We start from the raw sequence: 14,338 nt of genomic DNA, 5'->3' as shown, positions 1-14,338 counted from the left end.
TAATCAATAGGTAGGTGTCTTCCAAGTAGAGACACTTTTATTACCACTGAAGTTTAACTGCTCTTACATACTTGCTATCGTGCTTGCAGTATAGCCCTACGAATCAACTCTTCCCAGCCTTGACTCCATTGCCTCGCCATGCATGAGCTTCAGTATAATTACATGAAGCCCACTAGGTACTAAGCAACACACACACACATCGCCGCCTCTTCAATACTGCAACTCAACAACCCCATCAGAAGCCGAAACTGTCGAGCAGAGAGCCAGCATCTGGTTCTTCAAATGTCGTGGGCGGTGGTTTGACCGTCTTCTTGTTCTCCCAGTGAGAGTCGAATCTAAGAGTTGGTGAAGGCAAGTCGGCAACCACCAAAGAGCTTCTCCGGCGAAGCAGCTTCAGAGGGTTGACCTCTCCACCAAGGCCAGTTGCTCCAGGTGACTGTTGGAACTCCCAATTACGTACTATTTCACAGTCAGTGAACGTGTGCTTGCTTGCTACTTGTATTGTAGTCTTGCACGCACCTATATCCAATCCCAAAAGATCGCATCCCATTCTGTCATATAGCTTGGCGCTGTGCAGCACAAACTCCCACTCAACTTTCGGTGTAATCTTAGATGCTCCTCTCAAAGTTTGCAGAGTCTGGTGACGTAGATGTGAGTAAAGGACAACCAAGGCAGGGTCGTCGGTCAAAAACAATCGAGACTTGATGTCTGGTGAACAAGGTGTTTCCAAGAGAGTATACACCGGTGTCTATATCAACATGTCAGCGATTCAGCTCCTATCCAGAACTTGACAGATCACAACGTACAATAAGTGCTCGTACGGCCACATCTTTACGGCCGAGCATCCAGAAGGCCCATGCAGCCAGCCAGCGGTTACCCTCCTGTGCTGCTAGGGGGAGCACTGTATCTTGAAGAAGACGGCGCAAGACAGGACCGTCATCGCCTTCATAGACCCGCGATATTGTGATGGCTAATTGCATGTCTTTCAGCTGATTCAGACAGACCTGAACAGCGTCGTGGAGGTGGTCCGCAAGAAGGAAGAATGCTGCAGCATACTCTGTTCACGATCAGCTTTTGTACCAGAAAGCTGCTACCTCAAGGATATCTTACCGAATCGTCGCCTACTAAGCAAGGCATAGGCATTCTTGAGTGCTGCCGATCTCCATTTAGGGTCTTCAAAGTTGTTTGCCAACAGGCGTTGAGTGGCTGCTTGCTCTTTGTTCCAATTTGCCATTCTCCAAAGACCTTGGAGGACCGTCTTCTTGCGGAGCGCGAGGTAGTAAAGACTGCAATCAACCGGGTTTTTGACCTCGTTCTTTGTGTACTCGTTTCTGGCGATCAGCTCGAATTGAGCTTTCTAGAAGATGTTAGCTACCGTAACAAGTTCGTCAGATCGGAATGGTCTTTACCGATGCAGTAGGATCAGTGAGCCACATGAACAGGCCACTTTCACGAGCATGTTCCCAAAGCATACTGCCATGGTTTTGTCGCGATACAAAGTCAACCAGAATATCTTGGCTGTTGGAGTGGAAAGCCCAGTTGATTTCACGCCATGAGAGATGCATCTCGTTGGTTCGTCCTTTGCGGAGGGCATGTTGACGGAAGAGCAGCATAAATCGAGCACCATTCTCGTCCATCGATCGGCGGTGTCTCTCAACAAGGGCAACGCATTCAATAATATCAGCGAGCTGAATCTGTTCGTGTCCTGAGAGTTGGATGATATCAATCTTGACGAGCTTCTCGTTGATCGAGACCGCGGTCTGCTCCGTAAAAACATCCTCGTCATCCGTCTCATCCGTGTTGCTTCCATTCAGATAGACCCCAGAAGACTTGTCGACAGCTAGAGTATGACTTTGCTGAACAATTGGATTAGCACGGCCTGCTGTGTCCTCGGCATGATCGAATTGTCACTTACCTCGGGTATATAGAATTCGCTCAAGTCCATTCTCAGGTAGTCATCCAGCATTTCGCCGTTAATGTGGTATTTCAGGGTCCTATGTAAAGCCACCAAGATGCGCCTGACAAGGGTCGCCTTCCCTGAAAGGATGCATTGCATGAGAAACTGGGGATGAAAGACTGGCAAGGGGCCGTTGAATCTTTGAACGACCTGAAATAAGTCTAGTTTGCCATCTTTTCGCAGAGGAAGACGCAGATCCGTCTTCATAGACTCGGAGATTCCAACGTGCCTGTCCTGCACAAACATCTGGTTGCCAGCACCAATAACCAAGTGGCCGTCGCCCAACCAAGTTGAGTCGCCGATTGGGTGAGGTGTGAGTTCTCGAATGCTGATCTCGCGAATTTGTGCCCATGCTGGGCCCTTGTTGAGATAATCAAATCGCATCTGAGAGAGGAGGACGATTCGGTAAGGGAAACCAACGGCGAGAATAGACTGGCCATCAGGTGTTGATGTCCAGTCAAGATCTTGAATCACCTGGTGCTCTTGAAAGTTGTTCTCATATTCGAGACGAGCACCGCCAATGTCCCAAATTGTCAATTGCGATCTCGACGAATTCACGAGGGCAGCTTTCTTCAATGTACTGCCACTGACCAGTGCTGGCTCAGAAACTCCCGTCTCCGTGGTACACGTCGATAGCCATCCAACGCTTCGCTGTTCAGGGTCAACTCGTGCAGTCCAAAAGTCCACACGGCCCGTGTGTGTATAAGAAACGGCAACATCGCGAGCGAATACATCGAGAAAGCCCGAGACGATGGGCTGCGAACCGGCAGGATCAACTGGCAACACATAGGCCAGACTCTTTATGTCCTTGATTTCAAAGCGGCACAGTTCCTCCACATTGGCTCCGGCTGTTGTCTTTGGGTCATCAAAGTAGCGAGGCAGTTGAACCTCCCACACGATACCGTGTCCTTCCGACGTTATCGTCGCAATATGAGCAACGGTATAGTTCTTGACATCTGATCGAGGCAGAATGATGAGGCACAGTGGCTTCCCTGACACCTCGTAGTCACACTGAGAGAGGGCAGTAGCTCGACTTGTCCTACAATCCCAGAGCGAGAATGTGTCATGGCGAAGGAAAACCACGAAACGCCCCTTTCTCAGCACACATATGCGATGTATGTGACCCTTCTCTGGGATAACGCTCCCTCGTGTCAAGGTCAGGCCCGAGCTGTTCCGTGGGCTCAGAATATGTTTCCACACGATACTTTCACCGTCTCTGGTTCGAGAGACCACCGCTCGCCCGCTGAAATTTCGGACGATCTTGGTGATGGAAGTCGAATGTCCAGACCAGATTGTTTGAAGGGCGAGGCGTCGATCATTAGTCATGGGGTCGAAGAGATCGGCAACGCTTCCAGTAAACACGCCTATTCTTCCGTCGAACGCATGTAACATAAAGTGAACCTTGCCACTCCTCTTGTCGCAATACGTTTGTATCTCTGTGTGAGGGGTGTCTTGAACCGGAAGGAAGTTGCTGAGAAGCTCAAAATGGACATCCTTGACTTGAGCCACCTTGAAAAGGGTTGGTGAATTTGCGGTGCTACTGCCGACATTCTCGAGCGCCCATGCCGACATGATTCCCTTGCCATCAAGAGCTATACATATTTCTGGGTTCTTAGTCGCGACTGCTACTAGGTGATCAAGGGCAACAGGGTCGTCGGTGGCTGAGTCGTCAGACATTCGCGCCTGGACAGCTTGTTCAACAGAGGCTGTGAAGTCTCGCCCGTCAAGAACCAGAGCGAAGCGCATGTCCAAGCCCTCTGGGTTCTCTTGCGATGGCGCGCAAAGATCGACCTGTCCCCATAGCTGCCAATGCTTCCCGTCGGGTGTGTCGGTAGGTGTCCAAACTCGAATGCATTTATCGAGACATGTGGTGTATAGAACATTGTCGGAGGCCTGCTCAACATGGAATGGTCTGCGCCATCTCACAGATGTTATAATGTTCGGGTGTCGGAGGTATGTGAGATCGAATCGGACTTCGTCGGCACCAAAGTTGAGTCTCCTCCAGACCTTAATCAAGTGGTCATGATGGCTCGACGTGGCGATGTATCTCGAATCGTACGACAATAAGGCATATTTGGCGATGCTCGGCAGCTTCTTTTGCCAGAGACACCTCGGTTCGGTCTTGGTGTCGAAAAGGGACAGGTATTGTGTACCCAACAACAGCTCTGCGGAGCTGCCCCAGGACAACGTACACGGCACGTCGTCGGGGTTCGGATAGGGAATGTCCAAGGTCGATTGGAGCGCCCACTAGTAGAGTCGTGAGCTGAGTTTCCTAAGCATTTCTCATGGAACCGGGCATTGGAACCTTCAAAGTGTCTTGGCGCGACCCGAATGGCTTGTACACACGGACTTGGGTCAATGTGCAAGTAGCGATCTTGCCTGTCGCCTCGTCGAATGCGATAGCTTCTAGCGGTTGTTCGCCTTCATCATAAACTGTCTGTAGAATGCCGTGGGATCCTTCCAAGATTGCAAAGGCGCTTCCTGTGATGTAAACCTATGCAGCATCAGCTCATCAGCTGGGTCCAGAGCTCAGGAGGAGAGCTTGGTAAGATACTTACATTAATGTGTCGCGAGTCCCAGTAACCCGAGGCAAGCCCTTGGAGCCTCGAGCGCGGGTTGCCCGGCAAGACGGCCTTCATGCTATTAAGGAGAGCAGTTTGCGCGCATCTCTAAGGAATTGTGATGGCGCTACTACCCTATATTCAGGTGCAAGAGAGAGGAGCTTGAGATCTGACAGCTGAAGCTTTGGTGAGCTAAGTTGCCAGAGTCAATCAAATGGGAGTTATCCGTAGACCCCAGCGTGATTAGAGGTGACGTGCCCCCCCCCACACACACACTCCGGCTCATGCACAAGAACCCATGACAATAAATGCTACGACCCTAGGTACGTAGGTATCTTCAATTACAGAAGCTGTCTACAGAAGCTAAACATAATTTTGTCATTGGAAGAGTGTAGATGTTTTTCTTCGTCTGTATTATATAAGGTAATCAGAGCGTTGGCGTATATTAACATCCATGTAATGGTTTAGAGCTTCATGGCTCGAGTCGACGATCACAACACGATATATTGCTTATCTACACTTCTAATAACGAAAAGACAGCCATATCTATCCACATGGACTTGGTATTCACATCTACCTACTCGAGCAAATTCGTGTCAAGTAACGAATTTTTCAAGATCAGCAATTTTCATAAACTATTGCCTATCCAACGCCTTCGACGGATCGTCGCTATGCATTCACATATAACAATAACACCAACAGAAAGGGGTATCCTTTTATCAAACAAGTCATCCAACGTTCAGAGAAACACATACAGATCATCCATAGCCAATCCAACTCTTGCAAACCGCCAAAGCCAGCATCGCACATGTTCCTCCTTGATGTATATACTAATAGCCACCCTGGTCAACAGGGTTATTGGTTTGCACTCACACGGCTACGCAGCTGATCCCCTCTTGGCAATCCTGGTGGCCGAGATTGTGGGGTAGCCGATAGTGTTCTCGGTGATTGAATACGCACAGATCTTGTGGCTGGCGTAAACTTAGTAGTGGTGGTCTGCCGCGGAAGTCCAAATCGCGTCGCAGATGGTCTCGCGCCCACGGATTTGCTGATGATGGCTGGGGAGTTTGGCTCCGGCGAGGAAGGCAAAGGTCCAATCGTACGCCCATTTAGAGGCCTGATTCCAAATGATCTCGCAGCTACTGGCCGCCGTGAGGGTTCAGGCCGGCCGGGTCCTGCTGTGCTCGCCAGGTCCTGGTCAAACTCAGGGTCACGACCCTGGGTGTCTCGCTCTAAATGCGATGGGACTGGTGCCATCGGTGTCGTGGATGGCAGACCTGAGAACTGGCCAGGTCCTCGCGAAGCAGGTCTCAAAGATGGCGAGGCTGGTAGCTCATCATCTTCATCGCCCGCTAGCGAAAACGCCTCAGCATTCTCGTCCGCCTCTCGAAGCGGAGCCATGGATCCTGGTGGCATTATAGTCGACATGGAGAATGGCTGCCCAGTCCATCTAGTCGGTGTCTCGAGCGGTGTACTGGAGTAATCAAAGCCCCTATCATTGCGACTGGCCAGTGATCGCCTCCCAGACAATGCTCGCCAACTTCCGCGTGGCCATACAGCCGGCACAGATTGTGGCTGTGGGCGAGTTCCAGGAGCCACGGATCGAATTCTATCGTCCCGTTGACGCCAATATTGCAGTACGCGGTTACGCCTTTCGCGTTCGTGCTTCCTTTGAACTTCAATTGCTGTGTGACCCTGTCCACTTTGTTGTAACGATGCAATTGACCAGGACTTGAGGGACTGCCGTTGCTTGTCGGCTGCCCAAAGCTGCCAGGCATCTGTATCCCGCTGCTCAAGTTCGACGGTGTACACTTTCCAAGTTTCCAACCATTCCTCTGCATGTTGCAGTTTGGCTTCTTGCATGCGCCTTTGGTCAATGTCCGCTTGGCGTTTCCATGCATCAGTAATCAGGATAACCTGTTGGGTATCTCTATGGGTTCGCAACTCTTGTATCAAGTCGCTCCGCGCCCTATCCTCCGTCGCCAATACCATCCATCGATCGATAGCAGCAAGGAAATTGCGTTTCTTTCGAGCAGAAGAGACTTGGGTATACCTAGCCATCAGATACCTCTTGATCTGCTGCTTGTCTTGGTCTCTACGGCTTTTGATCGCTCGATCAAAGACTTGCAACAATTTGGTAGCTCCGAGATAGAGTTGAGCTCGATCCCCCAGACGTGACATGTGTGACGAATGACGCTTAAATTGCCTGAAAGTCCTTACAACATTGGACTTTGCTTGTTCCTCATAATACTCTTCTGCTCTTCGGCCCATGTCCGCATCTTGTTCGGCGCATTGGAACCATCGGTCGAACACTCGCGTCACTTGAAGATACTCGCGCCTCCACTGGAATGCCTGGGCTCTTGCCCTCAAGTTCCACTCATCGAAAGCATGGTTTACCTTCTCGATCATCAATCGCTGGCGGTACCCGCCCGCCCTTCGACTGACCTCAGCTTGATCCCACCATTCTCGAAGATATGTGAAGGAGTGCTGAATATCTCCAATTCTCATGGCAGTGTTATATAGTTGGCTTTCATTTTCTGACATGCCCTGCCATTTGTGAATGGCATCCACTTGGAGTCGCAAAGTCGTTTGGGTCTGTATTGCTTGAATGAGAGCCTTGTCATGAGAAGCCTGTGACAGCCACTTTGACATGGCTCGTGTCCTACTACGCGAGGCTGTCATTTGACGGCCGAGGTGTTTGAGTCGGTGGCAAGACCATATATCAAGGACTCGCTGAACTCTTCTCTGCTCGTAAGCCCGAGCAGCTTCTATCGCAGTGGCCTGTAAGCTTTTCTCTTGGACGACAATACGTTGCCACTTCTTCACGACCACGGCTGCCCTCATGTGGTCGGTGGTAGGTTCACGGAGTGCAGGGGCTTGGCTCCATGATCGGAAATAGCGAAATCGTATCATATGCCGTCTTGCAACGGCGTCTCTTTCCAGACGGCGTGCAGTGCGGTCAGCCCAATGGTTGAAGACCTTACTTGCGAGGTAGATCTCACGAGCTCTGCCGGCCTGTTTGAGGAGCCTGTTCTGTTCTTTTTCCGAATCAATCTGCGGCTCGGGTGTCAAAGGGCCTTCGTCAGCGGGTTGTTCGTGTTGAGATATTGTATTTCTAGTGCGTTCCTGGGTTACAGGATGATGAACAATTGTCCCTTCGTTATCAGTTACGGTGTTAGATCGAGCCGCTGTGACTGGAGAAAAGACTTCCGGTGGATTTTGGATCTGTGTATGTTGAGAGGGTTCTGCTTCAGGTTCGTCGAGTTCTTCGGGCACTTCAGGCACTTCAGGCTCTTGGAGTTGTTGTGGAGGCTCCTCAACTGGGCTGTGAGGTAATTCATCATCATCATCGTGACGAGATGGCTCATCAAAGTGCTCCTCTTTCAACGTATTCCCTTGAATTAGAGAAGTCGTAGATCGTATGGCATTGCTTAGAACAGAAAGGGGTCGGTGCATAAATGACTGAGCAGAAACTGGCCTTGTGTGTATATCTGTTGGGTCTTTGAGAGAAGTTTGAGTGTGAGGCTCGAGTCCATTGACATATGGAGACGTCGCTGTTTGATGCCCGGTCACTGGTGGTCGATCTTCAAAGGGTTGAGCTTCAAAGTTCCTCACATCGGCTGAAGCTTCTTCCGGAATGCTTGGAAAAGAAGGAATCCGCTGTGCAGGCTGTGCTCGACGACTCGCTACCAGAGAGCGCCAGCGGTTCATGGCTGAAGAGACAACCGCCTTTCGCATTTCCTCATATGCCCCCTCCTCCTCCTCGTCATCGTCGGTCTCGGAAAAGTCCAGTCCATCCCGGGGGAGACGTTGCGATTCTGGTGGAGAGACTGACGGTGACGGTGACGGTGACGGTGATGGTGATGGTGATGGTGATGGTGATGGTGATGGTGATGGTGATGGTGAAGCGGAAGCTGGTGAATGTGGGACTGTAGGTCCAGTCGTGGCATGGCCGTTTTGTAGGCCTTCATGTGGAGTAATTTGCTGGCGCGAGATGGCATGGCTCTGGCGACTCGATGAAGATACTGCGGGAGATGTAGAGGCTGAAGTTCGCGGCGACGCAGTAGTATTATCACCGAATTCTAAAACGATTCCCATTCGACTGAGGATAGCTTGGAACTTGTCGAGCAAGTTGCCGTCGCCTCGCTCACCGCCAACGCGGAAGACGAAAGTCGACAAGTGGTGATCTGAATCGGGGTCAATTCCATAGGTCGGGAGCACGACGTCGTACGCCTTGAAGAGCGCAGCAGCAGGGAGAGGTTTCGGCTCAGGCGCTGAGTCGAGCAATTCCTGAGCAGCGACGACTACCGCGTGCAGCGCAGCGATGTCTAGGCGGGTCGGTCAGTTTCAGATCGCAGCAGCATCGCAAGAATGATACGGACCTTCGTTGGAGTAGTATGGGTCCTGGCTAGAGGGTGCCCGACTGGCATTGCTCGAGCGGCCATCATCAGACGGTGAGGCCGCTCTCTGCGCAGCCGGCGACATCGATACTGCTGGTGAAGTCGCATTTGAGCCCTGGCGAGAGCCGTCGGAGGACATGGACAGGTATTTAATGATTGGCGAGATGCCCACATCCGTCATTGACCCATAGTCAAGAAGTCGGTGTGTACCCAATGAAGCGCGAGCTGTTCTGCTTTGTTCTGTTGTCTGTCTGTCTGTCTGTCTGTCTGTTTATTTATTTAGGTAGGTTAGTAGCACAAATACAGATTTGCCAACAGTCAAACTTGAGTCGACTTCGCGAAAGTATTGCGCTTCAGTAAATCGGGTTATAAGAATGCAAGAATAGGAGTCGACAAAGACGATGTTAGCAGCGCTTCAAGAATTGCACTACCGTAATTCGACGAGGGGGTCGTATCCAAACAAAGCGCAATCTGAGTTCCAACCCAACAGAAAACGTACGCGAATTTGCGCGGTCGCGATGCCAACGGCCAACAGCTCGCTCGGACGTGTAAAGTGGGTGGCTGGTGCGCAAACGCCTCATGGGGCTTGATAGCCGTACTGTGTTATTCGATGGTCCACCTTGTCGGCACTGTATGAGCAATACTAACCTACGTACTCCGTACCTAAGGTAGGTATAGTAGGTACTAATTTTCAGCACCTACACCTACTGGTCATTCACTATCTTCAATCATCTATCCCCATCCCTCACAAAGTCACCATGAACCAGCAAAAAACTCGCCCCATTCAAAAGTTTGCTAAAGCAGTCTCGCAATGCTCTGTCGAGGTCTGAATTCTCTTGTCATACCTGAATCAAATCACTAAAATCTGGTAGGCTACGGCATATGGCAAGTGTATCGTTGCCGACTATAACGCTGTCCACAAGGATAAGTGTGCCAAAGAGTTTATGAGGCTCAAAGATTGTTATTTAGTATGTCCTCCTATCTATTCGCTATCAACGGCCACAAGTCTGACACTGTTCTGTCACTTAAGGCTGCATCCAAGAAAACATGATGCACTCACGTAGCCACAAATAATACACTTGTAATCGAACATTTTGTTTAATACTTTATCTCCTACATAAACTTCAATTTTATTTCCCAGATATTTACAGCTTGAGCAATCTCAACAAAAATGTTGCCTGTTGGACCTCTTGCTCCTCCTCTGCAATAAGACCCTCAGTCTGTGGTTCTGCTCCAGTCTCCTCTAGTGGTCGGCGCAGGACTTTCTCAAACACTGGATTCTGGGACTTGAATGCACCAGACAAGCCAATATCTTCAGGGTCTGCAATGACGCGGTACTCCATCTTGATGTCGTCCGTTGGCACCAGACCTGCCTTCTTTCGAAGCCTCTGTACACGGTTGATGATCTCACGTCCTAGACCCTCAGCTGCCAGCTCAGGGTGAATCTCAGTGTCTAGAATGGTGAGCACATCGCTATCAGTGTTGATCTCCAAGTTCTTGGAGGACTCATCCTCCCTGATACCTCTGCGCACAACAAGATCGCCCTCTTCCAGACGAATACCGTCAACAAAGATTTCCTTATCACGGACGTATCCCTGAACCTGCTCGCTGGTAAGGAGAGGCAACCCCTTCTTTACGCGGGCCATATCCTTCTTGAGCTTCTTTCCGAGAACAGGCCAGTCGGCGGTGACGCTGTATTGGACGTTGTACTTGGCTTCGTCACTTGAGAGCAAGAGGTCTCGCACATTCAACTCCTCGCTGATATACTTCTCAAGGGACTTGACATCCTCAAGATATTGAGGATCGGAGTGAATGACCACCAGTGTCTTGAGAGGCTGCTTGAGACCGATGGTGCGGCGTTCACGCGATACACGAGCGAGTTCAATGACACGCTGCATGCGGCCAACACGTCGCTCCACCTCCTCATCGAACAGCTCTTCGCGGACATCGGGGAATGGCAGGAAGTGCACGCTCCGGGGATCTTCGCTTTGGAGCTCCTTAGGAATGTGAGGTAGAAGCTTTAGGTAGATGTTGTCAGTAAGGAAAGGGGTGAAAGGTGCCAGTCCACGGCACAAAGTGAACAGCACCTCAAAAAGGGTGTTCAGGGCATGGAGGGTATCGTCGAGACCGTTCTCTCCCTTGAGTCGCTTTCGGTTGAATCGAATGTACCAGTTTGTTGTGCTGTCAATGAGACCAAGAAGCCTGGGTACGACAGTGTACAAACGGTATGAGGCCATCTCCTTGTTCACGAACTGGAGGAGGCTTTGGCAAACTGCCAGAACCCAGCGGTCCATGACATTAGTGTTGCTTGACTCCAACTTAGGATCCCAGACGAAGTCCACGCCCTCTGCCTTCTTAAGCAGAGCAACTTGGCCCTCAAAGAACTTGTAGCTGTTCCATAGCGGCAAAAGGACCTTCTGGACGACCTCCTTGACGCCAGACTCCTTGAAGCGGAGGGGCTCGGCTCGCACGACAGGAGAGTTGATGAGGTAGAGTCGAAGAGCATCAGAACCGTATTTGGACATGACGATAGAAGGGTCGGGATAGTTTTTGAGACGTTTCGACATCTTCTTGCCATCCTCCGCAAGCACAATACCGTTGACAACACAGTTCTGGAACGGCGACTTGCCAAACAGGTGAGTTCCCAGCACTGTCAGCGTATAGAACCATCCACGGGTTTGATCCAGACCCTCAGCGATGAAGTCTCCGGGGAATGACTGTTTGAACTTATCAACGTTCTCGAAGGGGTAGTGCTGGCTGGCATAAGGCATGCTTCCAGACTCGAACCAGCAGTCAAACACTTCCTCGATACGCTTCAGTTGGCCCTTGCCCATCTTGCTGGGAATAGTGATATGATCAACCTTGTCGCGGTGAAGATCAGACAGGTCACCGTCATATCCACTCAATTCGCGAAGCTCTTGAACACTTCCAATGCACACTCTCTCCTCCAGATCATCGCTGACCCAAAGAGGGATGGGGGTGCCCCAGTATCGGTTTCGGCTCACGTTCCAATCACGGGCATTGGCAATCCAGCTGGCGAATCGCTTCTCCTTGACAAATGACGGAACCCAGTGGGAACCCTCGATGTTCTTGAGCATGTCGGGGACGATGTTTGGAATGCGGATGAACCAAGAGGGAACGGCCCTGTAGATAAGGGGAGTGTCGGAGCGAGGGCACATGGGGTACGAGTGCTTGAGCTGAGACTCGTTGGCGATGCGACCGGCGTTCTTGAGGTGCTTGATGATGTGCTTATCAGCCTCCTTCACATGCAGGCCCTTGAAATCGGAGACCCGGTCAGTGAAGTGACCGGTGTCGTTGACGGGGTCAGGAGGTGGTCGCTTCTCGGTGATGATACCTGCAGCTGCAGCAACATTGTAATCATCTTCACCAAACGCCGGTGCCTGGTGGACGATGCCCACACCACTGTCGTCTGTAACGTAGGTTGCGTTCAACACCCTGAATGCAATGTCCTTGAACTCCTCGTAAAAGTAACCGAAAGGAGGGGTGTATTTCCATCCCAGCATATCCTTACCGAGAACCGTTCCGAGCTTCTTGAATTTAGCCTTCTTGGGATCCTTGTACAAGGTACCCAGGAGCTTCTCGAGAAGGATAAAGGTCTTTCCTGTCTTCTCATCCAGAATCTTGACATACTCAAAATCAGGGTGAGCTGCGAGACCAAGATGCGAGGGCAGTGTCCAAGGTGTGGTGGTCCAGGCAAGTAGGTTGATTTCAGGATCGTCGACAAGGGGAAATGTGACGACAACTGCAGGATCAGTGACATCTTGGTAGTTCTGGTTGGCCTCGAAATTGCTCAGGGCGGTGGTGAGAACAGTAGAGTAGGGCATAACTCGATGTCCTTGGTAGACCTGGTCCTTGTCGAACAGTTGCTTGAAAACCCACCATTCAGATTCCATGAACTTTGGGTCCATAGTCTGAAGGAGTGCGGTTAGCTATCTGGCTGCGGGTGTAGATAAAATGGATGTTTCTTTACCTTGTAATCGTTGTCGAAATCAATCCAACGTCCCAAACGCTCAATGGTGTGTCGCCATTCGCCAGCATAACGCATGACAATGGATCGACACTCCTCGTTGTACTTAGCGATACCGAGTTCCATGACGGCAGCCTTTCCAGAAATCCCCAGCTTCTTGTCAATCTCATGCTCAATGGGCAGACCGTGTGTGTCCCAGCCAAAACGTCGCTCGACGTGGTAGCCCTTCATGGACCAGTAACGAGGGATAACATCCTTGATGGTGGAAGCCAAAAGATGGCCGTAGTGAGGCAGACCGGTCGCAAAAGGAGGGCCATCATAGAAGGTATATCGAGGGCGTCCTTCGGACAGTTCAACCTGTCGCAGGAAGGCATCGATTTCCCGCCATCTTTGGATGATAGCCTCCTCTTCTTTCGGGAAGTCGATCGACATGATTGTGATGGTTCGCCTGTAGGAGGAGTGGTTAGTGGACAAGTTTTGAACGAGGTGATATGAGGAATCATAGAAGAGGCGTAGTCGTATCTAAGTAGGTGGCTATGGGAATGGACAAGAAAGAAATGTTTGACTCACCGGCGATGCCTTGAAAGTGTCGCTACCTTAGGTATCTGCGACAAACCTTTGATAGGACGGGAGGGGCAAGTTTAAGAAAAAAAGGCAGCTCGCTCACCCGCTCGCGATGGTGGGTGAGTCAAGCAGAAGCGACGGAACCGGAGGTGGGGTCAAATTTGTGCCCCGCGTCTAGGTAGGTCAGTCAGTCCCTACCTAGGTAAGGTACCTTATTAGTTCCATGGAGGGGTTCAAGGATTCCTCATAAGGTACGGTACCTACATACCTACCATAGGTAATCACAGCACTCCCTGTCTCTACCTTGCTTATAACCATAAATAAAGAATGTTAATAGTTCGAGTTTGAATTAATCTACATATCAACTACCTCAAATACTCTAATTATGTAACTCAGTACTTACCTACCTAACTAAGTACCTTGGTTTTAAAGATTAAGCAAAAAAGTATTTTCTGGCAGGCCAGCATGACACTTACTAAGGTAGCCCATCAAGAGATGACACAAGACCGACACCAGCAGATAATGGATGTATGTATGGCCTCAAATGGCACCAAGGTCTATGAATCTTGGTAGCTTCTAGACCAATTTACTAAGCATGTGTAAGATTTGATGTATTACAACCAATTTCTTTCTTTTAGCAATGGCACTAGTCATGTCTCATCGCGGATTGAGATTAGCGATTGTGTCACTCAAACGCCAAGTTTACAGCGCTCTAGCACTAAAAGGACCAGGGCCTGTTGGGGCATGCATGGTTGCTGTCCGCCAGACAAAGCAAAGCAAAGCAAATAGGATCGAGCTTGATGAAGTGTTTGTTTATACTTGGTTTTGTTTGCCAACATCAACCTACTCTGGTATGACTTTAGCATAC

General features: G+C 50.3%; 1 protein-coding gene across 1 annotated transcript; it reads right to left on the bottom strand.

The window, feature by feature from the left end:
- Positions 1 to 235: 235 nt before the first annotated feature.
- Positions 236 to 13,338, bottom strand: FSUBG_12738 (RAV1; the record flags this gene model as incomplete). Its single annotated transcript, XM_036677555.1, has 14 exons — positions 236 to 459; positions 520 to 748; positions 807 to 1,057; positions 1,111 to 1,357; positions 1,410 to 1,856; positions 1,916 to 4,204; positions 4,263 to 4,451; positions 4,516 to 4,597; positions 5,501 to 8,846; positions 8,901 to 9,185; positions 9,418 to 9,457; positions 9,575 to 9,581; positions 10,068 to 12,850; positions 12,910 to 13,338. 14 exons carry the CDS (start codon positions 13,336 to 13,338, stop codon positions 236 to 238), a joined length of 10,848 nt encoding a protein of 3,615 aa, XP_036531792.1.
- Positions 13,339 to 14,338: the final 1,000 nt, after the last annotated feature.

The sequence above is a fragment of the Fusarium subglutinans genome (assembly GCF_013396075.1).
Source record: "Fusarium subglutinans strain NRRL 66333 chromosome Unknown NRRL66333_c0000286, whole genome shotgun sequence".
NCBI lineage: Eukaryota > Fungi > Ascomycota > Sordariomycetes > Hypocreales > Nectriaceae > Fusarium > Fusarium subglutinans.
This window is presented reverse-complemented; position numbering and strand designations above follow the sequence as displayed.